This window comes from Symphalangus syndactylus, chromosome 14, assembly GCF_028878055.3.
Source record: "Symphalangus syndactylus isolate Jambi chromosome 14, NHGRI_mSymSyn1-v2.1_pri, whole genome shotgun sequence".
In the NCBI taxonomy this organism is placed as follows: Eukaryota; Metazoa; Chordata; class Mammalia; order Primates; family Hylobatidae; genus Symphalangus; species Symphalangus syndactylus.
In genome coordinates, this window is record NC_072436.2 from 40084585 (window position 1) to 40104807 (window position 20223).

The 20223-nt window shown below is 46.2% G+C and overlaps 1 protein-coding gene across 1 annotated transcript in view; it reads left to right on the forward strand.

The window, feature by feature from the left end:
• The first annotated feature begins 5676 nt into the window (after positions 1–5676).
• LOC134732386 (uncharacterized) overlaps positions 5677–20223 on the forward strand; it is a 66349-nt gene continuing 51802 nt past the window's right edge. The window contains exons 1-4 of the mRNA XM_063617039.1: positions 5677–5827; positions 6082–6250; positions 12397–12500; positions 19521–19732. Coding sequence (XP_063473109.1) covers positions 5677–5827; positions 6082–6250; positions 12397–12500; positions 19521–19732 — 636 coding nt within the window. The remainder of the gene's footprint in view (positions 5828–6081; positions 6251–12396; positions 12501–19520; positions 19733–20223) is intronic.

Below are 20223 nucleotides of genomic sequence, written 5' to 3' on the forward strand. Positions count from 1 at the left end.
AGACACCCAGGTGATGGATCCATGCGTAGAGCCTAGCTCACTACAAAGGAAGCAAGGGTGGACCCACTCAGAGTGGGACACTGCACTGGGGAAGTGCCTGGCGTGACTCCATGAGTCACAGTATATAACACAGTGATTAAGAATCCAGGCTCTGTATCTGAATCTCAGTTTCATCATTTCTGTCTGTGCAATCCTGGGTAAGTTTCTCCATCTCTGAATTTCAGTTTCTTTGTTTATAAAATGAGGGTAATGATAGCACCCTCACAGGATTGCCAGGAGTAAATTAGATAGCATCAAATACTAGCATTGAAGCAGGCATAAACCAATACGTAGAGTTTTGTTGTGATTAAATTAGCACTAAGACTATTGAAAAACAACAGAGTCATATTTCTCTTTTGTGCCTGGGAATAGTGAAGAGGAGTCCAAAGTACCATCCCAGGAATGAGGAGGAGAAGGAGAGGTTGGAACAACATCCCCTGGTTGCCTGAGCACATTCTCAAGATACCAGGCCACCCATCAGCATTTCCCAAGCAACAAGTCACTGTCATTTCCTCCCCCATGCCCTGGGAAAGTGCACAAATTGAGTTCATTCCACAAGCCACTGTCTCCTCTTCTCAGCCCCAGTCATGACCCTCCCAAGCTATTTGATACTCAAAGGTCCAGGTATCAGCCATGTTGGATGTGGTTCTGCAGACATCTTTAGGTACACAAAAAATGAAAGCAGCATGCTTGCAACGAAGTTAATCAGTGCATGGAAGAGATGCCTTCTTGCTTCTTTGAATGCAGGTTAATGAAAGGTGAATCCAGTTATCCAAGTGGAAGGAAGACAGTGAGAAAAGAGAAAGAGAAGTTTCAACAGTGACGAGGAACCAGGCAAGACCTGCTTCCTAAGTTGCGGCAGAGGCTGAAGAGTTCAGACCCTGGAGTCAGTCTGCCTGTGTTCAAATTTCTGTCCTATCACTTCCTAACTGCATGGCTTTGGGCAAATTATATTGGCATTTTCTATTTCCTTACCTGCAAACTCAGAGTGCTGCTAACATCTATATCATAGAATCGTTGTAAGGATTAAATGGGATAATTCACGTAAAATTCATAGCACAACATTGGACACAATAAACGCTCACTCGGTTAAGAGGGTTGTTGTTGTTGTTGGTGGTGGTGGTGGTGGTGGTGGTGGTGGTGGTGGCGGTGGTGGTGGTGGTGATGGTAGTTTGATCCTGACCTAAACTGGGTGAATAATTTTATTCCCATTTCACAGGTTCAATAAACTCAGGTTCAAGCAGTCAAGGGTCTTGCTCAAGGTCACATAGTACATGGAATGTCCAACTCAAGTTCCACTCTGTTTCTGCCTGGGAACTCAGGGAGTGATCCAAATGCCCTAAGGAGTAGGAGCTGAGACCAGAATGGACATTCTTTTCTGGAAATCAGAGGACAAGAAAGATCCAAGCCAAAGACCAAACTGAGCTAGGTAAAACATTAAAACATTCCAAATCATTACTTAGAACTAGTTAAGAGCATGCCTACTGAGAAAGTCACTCTCTTCTACTTCCCTGAAATTGCCAACTTGTGCAAGATTTCACCATTCTCCTCCCCAGTATTCATCTACCTCAGATGTAGTACTTCTGTACTCAGATGTAGTGCTTCAAGGGAAGTCTTACAACCAGGAACAGAGGTGAACTTTCCCCTAGAAGGAGCCCTAAGTCTATGGGTTTGAGCAGCAAAGGCAAGGAGGTTCCAATCTTGACCCCAAGCTACTTCAAGAGGGTCTGGGCTGCAGAAAAAGCCCACCTGTCCAGGACCTCTCCTGTGGGCTATTGTTCTATCCCCAGGTGAAATCTACTCAATAAAAACATTTAGACGGCATTTATTGACCAACTTACTTAAGGGCCAAAGGTCAGGAACTGCAGCTTGTGTTAGGACTAAAAGAAGAGAGTGACCTCAAAAGTTACAAATGACCTGGGGGAGTTATGATATGTGGCACTCACTCTTTGGTTATGACTGTGATGTTGCTGGGAGCTAGATACTTGTCATGGCTGAGGCCCCAAGTATCTGTATGATGACATGACAGGTGCTCATAGACACCTGTCAAATAAATGAATAGAAGTCCCATCACTCCAAGTGAGCTTTGTGACACACTCTCGCAGCCACTCTCTCCTTTGGTTTTCCCGGCAGCTCTGAGAGTTAACCTCAGCATGCATTCTTAGCTACCAGTACACACGAGTCTCTTCTGGAGGCATCTCAGTAATAAGAGCAGCACAGAGTTTCTGAGCACAAATCTTATGAGCTTTCCATGATGCCACATGTTGAGGTGCCAGAGTGCTGCTTGGTACATTCTGAGACCTGTCACAGCTCCCTGCTTCTTTCTTCCCTTTCTCCAGCACAGGCTTCAGGAGGCACCAGATATTTGAGCCCCCGGTGGCATCTTACCTTAGGTTGTTCTGGATGTCACTCTCACTAGCTTCTCTGACTAGAAAGAACCAACTGAGACATTTGCAAAAGAGTTGTGAGTTTCAAGTGGGAAGACCTAGGATCTAGGACCAGCTGGGCTCCCTGTTAGCCAAGGATCCCTGGCAAATCATGAAGCATTTCTATTCCTCAGATTCCTGATCTGGGGTGTGGAGAGGCCAACTAAAGGAAAAAGGAATGTGACATGACCTCAATGGTACCTGACACATTACAGGTCTTGGAAAAACTGTTGTGGGGAATAAATATGAAAATGCATGCTAAGCAGTTGTCCTGGGGCCTGGGCTCAATAAATATTGCTACTACACTTATTGTTTCTGACCAACTTTAATCCCTGGGATGATGTCTGTCTAGCATCCTCACACTGGGAGCTGCCTCACTCCCACCACTATGGTTTTCACCGCCCCAGATCCCTGAAAAACACCCTTGCCTCTCTGGTCTTCCCAGGGTCCCCAATCTCTCTGGGCTTCCCCTCGCCCTGTCCACTGGGCATGAGTCTCATCCAGCCTGGATGCAGAAGTCAGGCCCCTCCACCATCCTCTCTAACCTACTGCAGCCCCTGCCTCTCAAAGTTCCACCAAGTCTGTGGCAAAACCTCAGGTCAGGCTAAAGGTCCCCATCAAGCCTTTGCTGTCTCTTTCTCCAGCTGAGCAGAGTCTTAACCATCTCATATTCATTTTAAGCACATTCCCTGTCCTGGGAGCACCTGGTTGCACCCTCGCCTCCCTCTTCAGCGAGTGACTTTGCCTTCTTGTTCTGGGGAGTCAGGACCCCTGGGGTGAGTGCTTCTCTGCATCCCATCAGGACAACAAGGCACGTGGGGACATCAAGAGAAGGGAAGAGAAATGGGAGGGGTGACATGGGATGGAGGCATGGCATCCTGGCAGCGGAAATGGGCTGGAGTGTGGCCCTGGGGACTCACTGACCACTAAGCCTTGAGGGAGGAAACAAGTCCTGATAGCGCGTCTGGCATGTGGTAGCCACTCAGTAAATATCCACTTATGCATGCCCAGTGTTGACATTTAATAAGCATGTTTTATTGTATTCAACACCATCCCAAGAATGCTGGTGTCCAGGATCAAGTTGCCCATATCCCTGCCTTTTATGGACTCCAAGTGTGGGGAGGAACTGAAGAAGGGGAGACCTGCCCAATTTCCATAACCCAAGATAACATGCTAGAGAGAGCACACAGTCTGTCGGGAGGCTCATTCATCTGCTTGGTGCAGGAGAGACATTGAACATGTTCAGTCGCAGATTTGTCTGAAGAAAAAAGACCAAAGGAAGTGCAGGGGGCAGGTGAGAGGGTGTATTCTGCTTTTCAGAAATCATGTGTCCTCAGAGGATGCACCTTCCAAATCCTGTACCATTCGGGCGGTCAGCAGCACCGGCACCTGCCATCTTGGGGACACGAGCTGCCCGTCTGTTTTGTCCTCTGCGCCTCTGCATGGAGTGAGATGCAGGCCAGTGAAACTGCTCTGTAGACAGGTCAGCAGAGGGAGTGGATCATGACAGGAGCCGGGAGACTGGCTTCTCATTTGGGCTCTGCAGCTGACCATGTCACACTGTGTGTGACAAAGAACATCACCTTTCTGCCCAAGGGCCTCCGTTTGAAATTAGGATCTTGGCCCAGATCAGTGGTCCTCAAACTTGGATGTGCATCGGGACTATCTGGAGGGCTTGGTAAAACACGGCTGCCCCCACTCCGCCACCACCAGAATTTCACACTCAGCAGGTCGGAGGTGGGGCCTAAGACCAATTCTAACAAATTCCCAAATGGGGCTCATGCTGCTGACCCAGGGACCACACTTTGAGAACCACTGGCCTAAATAATGACTACAGCTACTTCCAGCTGTGAGATTTTAGAATTTTGTTTCTAAGGAGCAGTGTAATATGGGAAGAAGAAATTAAGAAATAAAGGAGGATTTTAGAAGACACATGAGGCCTGGTGCAGTGGCTCACACCTGTAATCCCAGCACCTTGGGAGGTCACGTGGGAGGATGGTTTGATGCCAGGAGTTTGACACCAGCCTGGGCAACATAGCGAGATTTCATCTCTACAATAAAACTTTTTAAGAAATTGCCAGGTGTGGTGGCATGCACCTGTAGTCTTAGCTACTCAAGGCTGAGGTGGGAGAATCTCTTGAGCCTAGGAGTTCTAGGCTACAGGGAGCTATGATCACAACACTGTACTCCAGCCTGGGCAACACAGTGAGACCCTGTCCCTAAAAGAAGAAGGAGGAGGAGCAGGAGGAGCAGGAGAAGTAGGAGGAGGAGAGGAGAAATTTCTGAACAGTCCCCTCAAGCAACAAGCAGGTACCTGGGCATTGCCCAGTCCTGGCAGAAATGGGGCTGTGGGCCTAGCAGGACTACTTTCTCCTCTTTTCTGCTCTTAGGATTTCTTTTCATTTGGTTTTCACTGGCTTCTACATCTGAGACCATATTTCACAGCAGCTGCTGGAGTCTGTAATGAAATACTTTATGGGAAAGCACTTTGAAAATATGAAGGAAAAGGCAGGGGAGTTATTTTGAACGTCTGTTTATATTTTCTGTTTTACCTCCATCAAAAAGCAAATGATGGTTGCAATAAAAGACAGAGTTGTAGTTGCTGGGAGAGAGTTGAATGGGATGGAATTGAACTTATTTGAGTTAAATAAGAGTCTCATTATCCCCATGCATAGGAACCAAATACTGAATGGATGCGGAGGGAAGCCTGGGTAGCCCCAAAAATGAAGGAGACATGCTCTCCCCTAGAACTGGGGAGGAGACAGGCCGAGGTGCCACAGGGCAGAGGTGTGCAAGGGCCATGGACATGGTGTGTTCATTTTCAGAGGATCTGGGAGCCACTTGCAGGCGAGTTCTTTCATACCTTGGGCCCTGAACTCTTGTGGGCCAAAATGCCTTGAGGTCTGTGGTCAGAACATTCATTCAATGCCCAGGGCCCAGAATGAGAGTTCAAGCTCCCTGACCCCTGGTCAGTGTCATTTCCACTGTCTCAATGTCTTTCATGGTCTTGAGGTTTCTCACCTACAAGTACAGCAGAGCCCCCTTAGACTTGGATCTGACCCCTTTTTATTTGGAGTTTTCTTTCTATGCAGGTTCAGCTGCTTCTTCTAGAAACCTACGCCTGCCTCTTATCCCAATACACAGAAGCATATAGATCTACAGGGACCAAAATGCAAACTAAGCAGTTTGCTCACGAACAATATAACCTTACATGGGACCTCTGGGATCCCTGCCCCAGGCCCTGTGCCTCCACGGGCTCTGCTCTGGCCTCCTCAGCCATGACTCTTCCAATGAGGAGAAGCACCTGGGGGACCAAGGGGATAAGCCCACCTGGAGCCCCTCCTCACATAGCCCACGCTCCAGTACACACAGCTAACCTGGGGGTAGTCAGGGGGTGGTCAAAGGGCGGATATTTTGGGGGAGGCCTTTGAAGGGTCAAGATGTCCACCCATCTGTGCATAAGCCCCTCAGGGTTCAGATAAGAACTGGGAATGGGGTCAAGGGAGGGCTCAGGCATTCATTTGCACTCTTGCATGGGTCCTGCCAGCACTCAGACCTGCCTATAAAACTGAGTTAAGTGCCAATTTTCCGGAGGAATTGCATTCTATTTGTATAGGGAAAGAGGATAAGGAGACACAGAGCAAGCCAGCATCCTGGCAGTCTTCGGGCCTGTGCCAGGTCTGGCTGGAAAAGCTCAGGCAGACGGTTGCATGGCCTGCAGAGCCCAGAGGCCCCACTGTGCTGGTGGAGTTGTCCAGCGTCACACAAGAGCCCTTCTCAGAGGGGTCAGCCATGCTCTTCACGAAAGTTGTTTCAGGCCAAGATCCCAGCTACTCTTGAGAACACCTGTAAGTGGATGGTCAGCCAGGGTGGCGCCAGGCAGCCCAGCCTCAACAACCCCATGACCTTCTCCTGACCTCTGCATAGGGCCAGGTTGGGCAAAAGCCCCAGGTTCAGCCACTGGGCAATGTGGCGTGGAAACACATTTGAGGCACCATAGACCTGTTTTCCATGGGCATCACCAGAATTGAAACAGACTGGAACACTGAACTATTACCAAGAAGACGAATAGAAGTCTTAGATGTAACGCCCCAAAATCAGTTGAACAAATACCAAATAAAAGATACCCTAATTAACCAGAGCATTAAAACCTCAGTGTGTCAGCAAACTACAAGCTTATATGAGCCAATTCTCTGCTAAAACGAAAACAAAAAGCAAATGCAAACTTAGATTGCATTAATAGAAGTATAGGGTTCCAAATAAAGGAATTAGAAATGGCCCAGGCCACATTTAATACACTGTGCTCTGTTCTGGTAACACACTTTTTAAACCACAATTACAAACCAAAATATTCTCTAATCCACAAATTAATATGGCAAGGAGGTTGGAATGTAGGCTTTGGAGTATTTTGAAGAAATGGCTTTTTAGCCCAGAAAGAAGATAAATTGGGGAGATTTGAGAGCTACCTTCCAATAATTTATGGATCATATGAGAGAGTGCTTGTTTCAACCTAAGTACTACAACAGGATTCTGAGAAGCACACCCCACAGAAATTGACACACACCCCATAGATAGAAATTGACACAACTTTTCCAGAGAACCACATGGCCCTCAATGTTAAGGCCATTAAGAATTCCCACATCCTTTGGCCAGGACTTCTACTGCTAGGAATTTATCTCAAAGAAGCAATCAGAATGTGGCAAAGATTTTCCTACAGTTATATATATGGCAGTGTTGTTTATAATATTGAAAAATTAGAAACAGCCTAGGTATCCAAAACTAAGAATACCTTACACACATTGCAATATATCCATGCCACAGAAAATGTGGTAACCATTAAAAATATTTAATATGTTTTCAAAGACTTTGATGATATGAGAAATGTCAGAATGTCAGTGAAAAGAACAAGCTGTACACAAAATCTACAGTCAATGTGATTCCAATTTTGTAAAACCTATGCCTGCCCACACATGCACAAATAGGAAGAAATATACCAAAATGCTAACAGTGCTCATCACTGCAGGTTATATTTATTGGGGATGTTTTCCAAATTATGTTTTCTATATTTTTCAAATCTTCTGCAATGCATATGTGTCAACTTTATAATGAGGGAAAAGTACTAAGCATATTTGAAGAGCAGTTATATGCTGAATGAGTGATAGATTCAGGGATGACTTGAAGCTGGAACTGCTCAAGAACAGCTTCCCAATGAGGTGTGACCTTCTCTCTGGGAGTGTCCAGGTCTGCACTGGGTTGGGGGTTGAACAAGAGAGTGGCCAAGTGTGAGAAAGGTTGGGATGAAAAGGAAAATGACCTTTACTGAGCGTCTGCTACAGATTGGTTTCTATGCTCCAAAGCTGAGATTAAAAATCAAAATAACTTCTGCAATGAACTAAAGCTGGTAAGCATTGGAGCTGAGACCTGAATCCAGGACATCCTGGCTCTGAAGCACAAATTTGAAGCAGACTTCTTCACCTGCAGGAGCCAGGCCTGCATCAGTCACCTGTTTATAAGACCAACAGCCTGATCACCTCTTGCAATCAACAAACAGGTAGGAAATCTTGCAATTTGTTACAAAGAATTGTCTACTGACAGGTTTGTGTGGCCTTCAGGTAGAGACATCTCTTGGATAGGAATTGCTCAAGGAGTCACTGGACCACAGTTGGATTCTCAGAGTCCAGTGTTCCCTCATCACCACACTTCTTAAAGGCCAAGTGGCCTTGTTATGTGGACCAAAGCTCCAGCTGATAGACTTCTTTTTAAGCCTTTAGGATGGAGGCCCTTCTATTCCAGAAGCTCAAAGCTACCTCCAGAGGAAAATAAGCCATCAAGGTTTAAGATAGCCTATACTCTCCCCTCACCTGTACTGTCTTCCCCACCTTAGCCATTTCGCTAAGGTGCCAAAGAGCACATGGCTCACCTCTCTGACCCAGACCACAATACTGAGTCAACCAAGGAAGTGCAGAGGAACAGAGTGAATTGGGGATAGCACTGAAGGCTCCAGACACCAAACCTGCAACAGTGATACATCTGTCTCCCACTAAGATTTTTGACTTCTAAAGGGTTACTTGAGTAAATGAGTTTTTATTTTCATAAGGGATCTTCAGTGGGTCCCAGAAAAAAACAAGCTATCTACATAATCATTCTTAGAACCTTCTGAGCACTGATGCATTCCTGAGCTGTCAGCTGCTGCTCCTCTCCCTCCCTCCCCCGACCAGCTGCACACAGACACACACACACACACTCACCTTCCTGGTAAAGACTCTGAGCACCAAAAATTTGAACTGTTCCTGGCTTTAGCCAACAGAGTATGGAAAGCAACTGTTTTCAGCAAAGTCTTGCCCAAATGTGGAAGATGAATGTTCTCAGTAGACAGGCCCAACACCAAGCTCCTAAGGAGCACCTTCCTACCTAAGGGAGGTAGATGTACAAATTGCATTGACAGACACAGGGCCATCAGCTCTGAGGGCAAATGCCTCTTGCAGAGCCTGTCAAGAAATAAAATTGTCTCCCATCTGATAACTAGGGGTAGGGGTGAGGGACTTGAGGGAGAAGCATGTTTCTTGTTTTCTGATTTCCAGGGATTTTTAAACAGCCCTCAGTTTTTTTAAAAATAAGCTATATTTCCAAATCCTTCCTAAACTGATATATTTTCTAAGAAAAGACAGTCTTTGAACATCAACATATATTTAAGAGAGTCAGAAATGCCCAGCATGGGACACTTGGCTCCCATCCTTCATGAAACTATTTTCAGAGCATCTAAATATTTTCCCCAGGCAACCCTAATAACCCACTATGGGTCTCCAGCTATAGGACCTTGGGAAATTCATCTGACATCTCTGGATGTCACCCTCCTGCTCTATAAAATAAAGGTGTGATCATCAAGATGCCTCCCAGTTTTAAATTGTATAATTCAACTCAACTGTGAATTGGTGTAGACCAAGGGTTGGCAAACTACAGCTTGCTGGTCAAATCTGGGCCTTGCTAATTGTGTAAATAGCATGTTAATAGAGCCCAGCCATGCTCATTCATAGGTACTGTCTATGGCTACTTTTGCACTACAATGGCAGAGTTGAGCATTTATGGCAGCATTGATCCACAAAGCCAGAAATATTTACTCTGATCTTTTACAGAAAATGTTTGCTCACTCCTGGTTTCAACTATTAGAAACTGAGAGCTTGAATTTGACAATGGGAAGCCAGGTGTTCTGTAGGGAGCGCACAGCAATATGTTCATAGGATGGGATTCTATTTATATTTTCAGCCTGTGCCACCTCTTGGGATCACACAGCAGGCAGCAAACTTATGGAACGTGGTAAGTAGAACTTTCCTGTCATTGTCCTAAAACTGCTGGTTGTAAGCTTCAGTGAGTGCCCCCTTGGCAGGCAGGCTGTCTCCCTCTCAGTTCTCTCCACATCCTAGAGATTTCCATCATGTCCTGCTCACTCTGCCTTTTTCCAGATTTTACTGCTTTTTAAAAATCTGTCCTCAAACAGAAGCCTTTTCTTCCCCTTGAGTGTTTTAATTGCTCTTCTCTGGACCATGTCCAGGATCGTTATGTCTTCACAAGAACCTGTGACCAGACCTACAAACTTTCAGGAGCAGACACTGTGGTTGCAAGCAAAGAGAAACATTTTGGCTATGGAGCTCTGGGGTTGAGGGCTGGGCTTTGTGATCAGACCTGGGTTAGAATCTGGACTCTCACACCTTCTAGATATGTGACTTTTGTCAGTGACAGTATCTCTGCTACAGACTCTAAAGTGGTTGTGCATAATGGGTCGGGGAGATGACAAGACACCATGTTCAGTGCAGAATCTGAATATTTATTCATTCAGGTATACAGTTTGCTGATGGTGTTCTGTGTGTGAACTCCCATCTTCAGAGAAGCCAGCTGTGATTTCAACTATACATATTTCTGTGTGTGTATATACAAATGTATGTATATGTGTACATATATGTATGTATATGTATAGTATATATGTGTGTACATATACATATATATAGTTGAAATAATAGCTGAAGTCTCTGAAGACAATTCACAAATATACACACACATATACATGCATATGTAATTGTATATACAGTTGTATACTATATATATCTATATATTGACTGATATACATGTATACATATATATACATATATTTATGTATTGAAAACTAACAAAATTTATCTTCCTGAGTATGAGGCCCCTTGCAGGGACTCAGCTTTACCCATCTTTCTGTATACCTAGGGATGTGTGAAATATCAGACTACCTTGCTGAAGGGACCCTACAGGCCACCTTGTAGCCCAGAAAAAAAAAAAGTCCAGTAGAATTGAGCCATAAATGAGAAGCTGTAATTGCAATAAATACCTGTGAATTCATATTCTAAAGTGAATGGCTCTTGGAACTCTTGTTTTAAAAGTTATTTAGCAAACATTTATTGAACACTTAATATGAGCCAAACCCCTTCAAGTAGGGTGTGGCCTTTGCATTCCTAAGTATTGGTTTACAGCTCATTAGCCCTTTGACAAGGCAGCTGGGGTTGAAGAGAAATGTAACCCTGGAGTGTCCCAAGCCACTGTCACCTGGAGGTAATGCATCTCTGCAGTGTTAGGGAAAGCCCGTGAGAACATAAGCTTTATTCACAAGCACCAAAGGTATGTGCTAACGTTTAGGAAATGCACAATGCCTCAACTCCTTCTGGAATCCCACCTGGGCACCCAGCATCCTGCGAGTACAATTTGATTTTTTTTCCTAAGCAGGTTGCCTGAACTCATCTGCCCCTTAGCTGCTAGACTGAGCTACTCTGCAGTTTCAGGGCCACAACAGATACTGACCATAAGAGGCTAATCTTAGACACGGTTTAAACACAAATGGCCCAAGGAACACCATCTGAGAGTTGAGGGGAGCCCAAAATGTCTCCCTGCCTCAGCCCCAGGTAACTCTGGGTGCTTTAGAAAGCAAAAAAAGTTGCCAAAGGCCTCTGCTTGCGGCTCCCATTACCCCTGAGCAAACCCCTATCTCTAATAGGATCACGCATTAATGACAGAGACAGGTCCTGGGAAGATTAAAGGCTTCGTATAATTAAAAAGATAAGAGTGGGCCTGGGAGAAGGAAATTGGGATTCAATTAACACGAGGACTCTCCCCCCAGCGCTCCCCCGCTATCAAATGTTCCACTCAGAAGGGCCTTCCCAACTTGCCCGAGAGTGAAAGGCTGAAGGGCTCTTATTTATGGCCTGCTTGGAGTTGGGCCTGGGGCCTTCCTTAGCTGGGGAGTTTGTTTACTTAGAGTTCAAGAGGGGAGGGGAAGAGCAACACAAATCCTGCAGGAGGAGGCCACAAGGTGCTTTTGACTCCTTTTCTTTCCCTCTTAGTTCCTCTGATCTTCTTGACAGGGGAAGAAAAATACTCAATAGAAGGTCTATTTCCTTCCTCCCTCAGCCTGAGGCTGACACAACAGGCTAAGGGTCACTGCTGAGAAAGCTCTGTGGAGTTATTTGTGTTGGGAAACCACAGCCGCTTCCCCCTTTCCGTCTTTCTCAGGTTTCCGTGGAGGCAGAAGGAAGATAAGGTTGGAGAAGCAGCTGCCTAAATGGCCTGTGGGCCTGAACATGAGGGGTGCCCAGCCCTCAGGGACCCCCACTTCTTGTGCTCTTTCAAAGAGTTTTCAAGGTGGAAGAAAGCAGAGTTGACTGGGGTTGTGGACTAAGCTGATACAGGTAGGGTGGGGACAGTGTGGCAGGCTACAGCAAGCACCAGATCAGTACCTTCAGCCCTAGTACTTCTCAGCTAACTAGTGGTAAAGGTGGGCCTGGGCCCCAGGACCTTATGGAAATAGACATGAAGGTCCATTTGGATGGATGGACTGTGTTTTAAAAGCCTCTGCTTTTGCTAATGGATGGTGAAGCCCATACGCTGTTGACCCTCTCCCAGCCTGTCTTCACAGGGACCCACAGACTCCTCCACTAGAACCCTCTCCAGCAGACAGCAACTCCCCTTCAGTTGGTCTGTGGGCACTCGAAGCTGTGTGCAACCAGGCCAATGAGGTCGGTGAGGCTAAGAAGGATGGTCTTGAGAAAAACCAAGTCAGGACATCTGGGATCAAGAAGACAGAACACAGTACAACAGCTGGAAGGAGTGGAGAAATGTACAGATAAAGCAAAATAATCAGGATATGAGATCTCGTTCCATGCCCAGTTAATCATCTGGCAGCTGTATTCAAGGCTGCACATTAACTTCATGAATACGCCACAGACACCTCAAGTGCAAGAGGTTTAAAGCCAAATTCCATGTTTTAACCACCCAATATGTTTCCTTCCTGTGTTCCCAATTTCAGAAAATGCCTCAGTTAGGACTTTCTGAGCCTTAGTTTTTCAACCCACAAAATGGAGGGAGCAATGCCTGCTCTGTCTACCTGGGGTGCCAGAGTCAGGTGAGAACCCAGACAGAAACACACACTGGAAAATAACAAATGTGAGGAAGACAGAGACCAGAGCATGCTCACTCACTGCCAACATTGGTCACCTCGTTATTGACTCTCAAAGGAGGGACCCCATCTCACATGAGTATGTGATGGCACCATGCAAATTGCAATGGGCTGCACCAGCAAGAGAATGACAAACCAACGAGGCTGGCACCATAAGACAAGAGCACCAGAGACTTCCTTCAGATGCTATGCACAGCCATTTCCACAGAGACCCGTTAGAGACTAAAACTGAATTTTTAGTATGAAACAAGGGACTGACAATGACAGCAGGAATTTTCAGCAAGAAGGAAAAGGAGAGCAACACATAGCAGGCTTGAGGGAGGGCTAATTGGAGCAAGCAGGGATGTGGTTAAAAGGGGAGGACCTCAGAGGTAATCAACTATATCCCTTATTTCCCAGTGGAACCATTTAAACTGAGAGGATGTGGAGGTTAGCCTCCAGCATCGCTCCCAGTGATCCCCACCTCCTGGAAATCATATCCTTGTGTAGTCTCCTCCCAGACTGAATAGAGGTGATCTGGAGAACCAATAGGGTATTGAGGCAATCACAGTGTTTGACTTCTGCACCTGTGTCATAAAGCACACGATGACATCTGCCTTGGATCACTCACTCTGTGGGGAGCCAGCTTCCCTGTGGTGAGAACACTCAAACAGTCTTAGGAAGAAGCTTCCATGGAAAGTAACTGCAGCCTCCTGACAATAGTCAGCAAGGAACTAAGACTTCCTGCCAACAGCCACATGAGTGACCCATCTTGGCAGATGATTCTCCAGCCCCAGTCAAACCTTCAGATGATGTGGTTCCAGCCAACGTCTTGAGAGCCTGTGAGCAGACTCCCAGTTACACCGCTCCCAGATTTCTGATGCATTATACTATGAGATAATTAATAAATGATTGTTGTTTCAATTCACCCAGGTTTGGGGTTGTTTGCAGAGGGTGTATTTCATTTCTAATTACTTTCTGTATTTTTATAATATATCCACAGTCATTACCTCATTTGATTATTATACTTTCTTATTTTCTCTGGCTCAAAGATTGATAAGCTGTGTCTTGGAGAAGTTAAGTAGCATTTCCAAATTCACATTATGCATGGTGGCAGATCCAGGTGAAGGGCCAAGCATTCTGACTTCTCGTGTTTTCTCTCTGCATATAATCCAGATGCTGAAATCACATTCTGTGGGCAGCTGCATCCTTGAACATTGCCTGGAGCCTGCTCTATTTTGAAAGAACTCTTTGCTGCATGCTCTAGGGCACAGATGGAGGCAGCACCATAGGTGGGTTAAGCAGTTACCTCATCTTTGGCACAACCTGCTAAGCTAACCTGAGTACTCCCAGCCATTATTCCACAAGCCTCTACCGAGTGCCTCCTGTATGACAAGTGTCATAGAACTCATATTAACAGGATGCATTTCCTGGAGGCACAGTTCAATAGAGAGCTGGGGGTGAAAAAAAAGAGAGAGAAAAGAAAAAATAAGAAAGCTATAACATTTGATCTTGAAATGTCACAGGGAGCCAAGGAAGTTATCTGATGGATTGCCCTGTCATCTCCAAGCCAAAAGAAAAAAAAAATTTCAGATCCATCAATTTGTTCCTGCCCTTTTAATCAAAACAATATTTTACAGCATCAGAATGCAAAGAAATTATTTTCTTAGACATTCAGCTCTGCATGTGGACTGCTGAGCACTTAACCAGAAAGCAGCAAGAACTGTAGGTTGTTCAAGTGTCTGCACATCTGATTGATCCAGATTGAATGTATAATATACTGGAACACATATGAGAGCCTACCGGTGACATATGTTCATTCATTCATTCATCCATGAGGAGTTGACATCACTTTGCCATAGACAATGAATTTGAAGAGACACCTGTGTACATGTGCACCAGCTGACCAGGTTGAGGACTGCTCCTGCCTGCTCTGGACCTGCTCCTCCCTTTGGCTGGCTTTCCAATTAGTGTAGACCTGTTCTCCAGTATCCTAGCCTCTCCTCGGGCCGCATTTGAGGATACCACCATCCACCCCTTGGATCAAATGCTTGGGTCTTGGGCTCAGACCCTGTTGGGATATAGTGTTATTTGCAAAGTAGGCTGAAAGACTCCTTCTCCTGACAAGGAAAGCTGATTGGCCGTATGAAGAGTACACTGCAGAAGTTTTGAGGAGGACAAGCACTTACGACAGCTTTACAGGGCTGGCTGCCCAAGTGAGATAGAATTTAACATGGGTATTTGTCAGCCCTCAAACAAGTCCTGCCTTCTTTCCTCCAGGTTTTTATTCACACTGCTTCTGCCTCCTCTAAGCAATCCTTCCTGATTCCCCCATCCCCTCAGTCAGTGTGCTCTCTCCCTGTCCCCTCGTTGTTGGTTCCTCTATCTCGGTGATCTACTTTGCACGTGAATGACCCATGTGTGTGTCTATTTCTCCCACTATATTGTAATTTCCATGGGGCTTAACTATATCTGTATTCCTATACAATGTCTAGCATGAGGAATAATAAATCTTTATTACAATGACTTGAATGGGAAGAAATGTAAAGTGGGCATGTCCTGTATTGCTTGTGGGATAAGTGGAGTCATCATCTGTATGTTCATACAAAGACTTGTACATGAATGTTCCTTATTGTGAGCCTTATTCATAATTGCCAAAAACTGGAAACAACTCAAATGTCTACATCAATACAGTGGAATACTACTCAGCAATAAGAAGGAATGAACCACTGGCATATGCAACAACATGGATTAATCTCAAAGGCATCATGCTAAGTAAAAGAGCCAGAAATAAAAAACTGTATACTGTTAGATTCTATTTATATAAAATTCTAGAAAATGAAAAACTGTAGTGACAGAAAGCAGCCTAGTGGCTGTATGGGACAACAGATGGCAGGAAGTGGGTTGAAACAGTGGGAACAATATTTGTTCCTGGGGACACAGGGAGGTAATAGAAATGAACTAATCCTGATTGTGGTGAAAGTTGCACAGCTGTGTTCATATTCTGACACTCACCAGTCTATTTAAAATAGATGAATGTTATTACATAAAATTATACTTCGAGAAAGCTATAGAAGAAAATTGGCCAGAATGTGAAGGATTTTGGGTGCAACTTAAGATGTTTGAACTCTATCACTGGCTATAGAAGCACTAAAATGTTTGAATAAGGGAGAAATGGGGATGGTGTTGGAGAGAAGATGATGGGTATAAGAGTTTTTTTTTTTTTTTTTTTTTTTGAGAAGGAGTCTCACTCTGTCACCCAAGCTGGAGTGCAGTGGCGCTATCTCGGCTCACTGCAAGCTCCGCCTCCCAGGTTCACGCCATTCTCCTGCCTCAGCCTCCCGAGTAGCTGGGACCACAGGTGCCTGCCACCAAGCCCGGCTAATTTTTTGTATTTTTAGTAGAGATAGGGTTTGTCCGTGTTAGCCAGGATGGTCTTGATCTCCTGAGCTCATGATCTGCCTGCCTCAGCCTCCCAAAGTGCTGGGATTACAGGCGTGAGCCACCGCGCCCGGCCAAGAGTTTTTTATGAATTATGAAATAGAGCAGAGAAGGTTATAGCCTGGGTAAATGTGAGAACAAAGGAAATAGAAATGATCAGATGGATGCAGGAGACTCGGCAATGAAATAATCACAGAACCTGCAACTGAGGACTAAAAAGATGCGTGTTTTGGCTGAGCCTTTAGTTTGATGATCTTGATGAGAGATGCTTGTACAAAGCTGGAGCCAGCCTGGGGAGAAAGTGGGTGGATCCAAGGTCCCGAATTCTACCATGGAAACAGATTTAGAAACTTGGTTTAAGCTAGATGCCAAATTGATTCCACAGGATTGCCAGATATTAGGAGGGCAGGGACAAAGATACTGGCATTAGTGATGTGAGGAGGCATGAGACTCCATGTGGGAATGGAGGCTTATGGTCATGGATTCCTTTTGTAAGGGCCTGCCCTCAGGAAGCCTCTCTGTCTGACAGGTGAAACATGTAAGCGGGAGCCAAGGAACTAAAGGGATGATTTAGGCCTGAGTGCTAGAGAGCATTGCACCACTGATAGACCCAGAGAACCCAGAATGGGAGATGCTCAGGGACAGTGGTGGTGAAGAGCAAACACAGAAAGGGACCTTTGACGGCATCCAGTCCTACCTACCTCGCCAAAGAAGACAGTTCTGCTATGTCCCCAGTACCATTTGGGTTGAGTGGTGTTCTAGAAACATGAAGTCTACTGCTTTGTGAAGAGTTGGCTCCATTACTGGACAGCTCTAAATGCAGGTGATGATGATGATGATGATGATGATGATGATGATGATGATGATGATACAAAGAGGAGCAGGAGAAGGGGACAACTAACATGTATTGAGCAGTCTCCTTGTGCTGAGCATTCTTCTAGGCTGTACATGCACTGTCTTATTTAATCCTCAAAATAACACTATAAGATAGGCAATATAATTATCCATTTTCGTTTTGCAGATGACAAAATGAAGGCACAGAGAAATGATATAGCTTGCTCAAGGTCATACAGAAGTGGTCGACCTGGGATTTGAACCCATGTCATCTGATGGCAGAGCCTTCACAAGACTGGCATGTATTGCTTGCTAGTGATTCCATATCTACCTGTCTGTAATTTCTGTCTAATTCTATTTTCTGTAGGAATTCAAATCAGTAAACAGAAACTTTTTTGCATCTTTTCAAATGTGTTAAGACAGCAAAGTGTACATTTTCTCTGAATTTTCTCTTCTGTAGGTTAAATACATCCATTCTATCAAGTGTTCCATAACAGGAGATAATTCTAATGCCCTTACCATCTTGGTCCTCCTTATTGAATATCCCTGAGTTGGTCATAATTCTCACTGAAGGTGAAACCTAGAAGTAAACACAGTACTCCCAGTGTGACTCAATCTGAATGGAGTAAAATAAGAGAATGTAGTGCATGATGGTTCCCGGTGTGGGGGTAGAGCAGATGGCAAGAAGATTAGGCCGGGAGAAAAGCCCACTGTAAAAGGATGGGGTGATACTGAATCAGAAAAGAAGACGAAACAATGAGTTTAAGGAGGATAAGAACTGAGAACTTAAACAGATCTGCTGGCTTAGGGAGAGTCATTGGGAAGAAATGCAGGAGCTATGGAAAGAGTAGGCAATGAGCCAGCAGGAGGGACTACGTGTTGTCCTCTCTGGTTACAAAGGGAAAGGGAAAAGGACAGTGGCTGGTGGGAGGTGGAAGAGACAGAAGGATCAAGTAAGAGGTTGTTTATATGCTAGGAAAGTAAGGATGGTGCGTAAGGCAGGGAAAGGGTTGTCAATAGAGAGGAAAGAATGCACGAAGAGGGAAAGACTGAAGTTGCTGCAGCCAGAGTCAGATGGAGGCAGCAGGTGAGATGAAAGGTAAAGGAAGCACTTTGTGGGTAGAGATAGCGATATCTGAAAGTGCAGAGAAGGAGGGCTGATAATATCCCTCACATAATGCTTCATGGTGTGCAAAGGTTTTCCATGTTTATTATCTCATTGGATCACACACCAGTCCTGAGAGGGGAAATATTACTATTTGTAGTTTACCATGGAAGACAATGGAGAGTCAAAGAAGGTAAGTGACTTCCCCAGGGCTATGAAAGGAATATAATTTTCTGAGTTCTTGTCCCTTTTCCTGAGTCTATGACTATATAGCCTATTACACTGTGTCCCAGAGAGCTCAGTAAGATGTGAATCAAGACCATGTCCCAAAAGGGAACCAAGAGAAATGAATTGTTGAGAGAAATTAGGAACTAAGGAGAGCTGGGAAAATTAAGCATATTGTTTAGAAAAGAGGTCAATGAGAAATAGAGAGTTGGTCTGGCAACATCAAGAGCATCAAGGAAGATAGCCTAAGTCTGCACTAATTTAAAGGAGGCCAACCTCAACCTTCTCATGTGTCCTGAGAAACAATACTCCATCCATTAATCCCACTGAACTTAATGAATGCCACAGTGCATCAGAGATACAGTAGGTGACTCAGAGCAGGAGCAGGAGTTTTGTGCGGCCAGACACAGGGTACAAGCTATAAGACGTACATGAATCAGGATGATGGTCATGCCGGGCAGGATGTTACCAAAGAATGACGTGCCTGCACAGAGACCCATAGGAAAGAAAGGGGACTCGGTGGAAGGGGGTGATCTAAGAAGGTTTCTGGGAAGTGCTGACCCCAGAATTTCACACATGTATAAGCATGGTGGTGAGAGTAGCTACAAAAATTAAGAAACCTTAATGTTAGTGAATGTGTTTGGCTGAAGACAAGTCCTTTTACTAAAAGGGCTGTAAAGCTCTCCCATAAGGGCTGGCAAAGGAAGCCTCTGTAAAATCTGGTGTGGAGAAGGGGCATGATGAGTCAACATGGCATTGAAACTGTCCATGAGAAATCAGGTTAGGAGGCTAATGAAACATGGCGTGAAGGCCTAAACCAGAGTTCTGGCAATAATGATGGGAAGAGATGTTATGAAAGGGAGAATAAATTGATTTGATTACAAATAAGACATAGAGAATGAAGGAGAAGACAGAAGTCAAGGATGAGTCTTGATCATCAATGAAATCATAGCAACATTGATGGATAAATAAAAATTAGAAGAGTCGGGGTCCCTGCTAGAGCGGCGGCGGCGGCGGCGGCGGCGCAGGCACGGTTCTCGCCTCCTCCCGGCAGGCGGAGTGAGTGGAGGCTGCAGCCCAGCTGGTCTGGGCGTCCGCGTCGCCGCCGCTAAGCCCCCCGCCCCGCTTCCGCCGCGTCGGAATGAGCTCCCGGAAAGTGCTGGCCATTCAGGCCCCAAAGCGGAGGCCAAAAAGAGAGAAATATCCGAAAAAGTGAGTCCACGCTGCGCCTATCCCCGTTCCCCACCCCCGCCCCGTCGGGGGCGCCCGCGGCCGCGCAGGGGAAAGTTGTCCGGGTCCTCAGGCCGGCGGGCGGGCTGGTCCCCCGAGACGCTGGCGCTCAGCTCCTGCGCCCGGCGGGCGGCCTGGGGGGGAGGGGCGGCGGCGGCGGGGGAGGGGCGCGCGGGCCGCAGCCGGTTCCCGTGCATCACGGGGCCTCGACCTCGCGCCCTCCGGCCCCGGGTCGCCACGGGCCGGCGGGCGCGAGGCCGGCGGGAAGGCGCCAGGCAGGGCGTGCGCACCCGTCCCTTGCCCGCAAGCTGGCCCGAGGGTCGCGGCCTTTTCCGGGAGGGGCCCCGGTGTCCGCCGCCGGGCCCCGGCCCGCCCGGTGCGGGAGTGCTGCGGCTGCGCTGCTCCCACCTGAGCCGCGGGCCGAGGAGGCGGAGGGGCCGAGTGTGCGCGAGGGCGTGTGTCTCGCCTCCCCT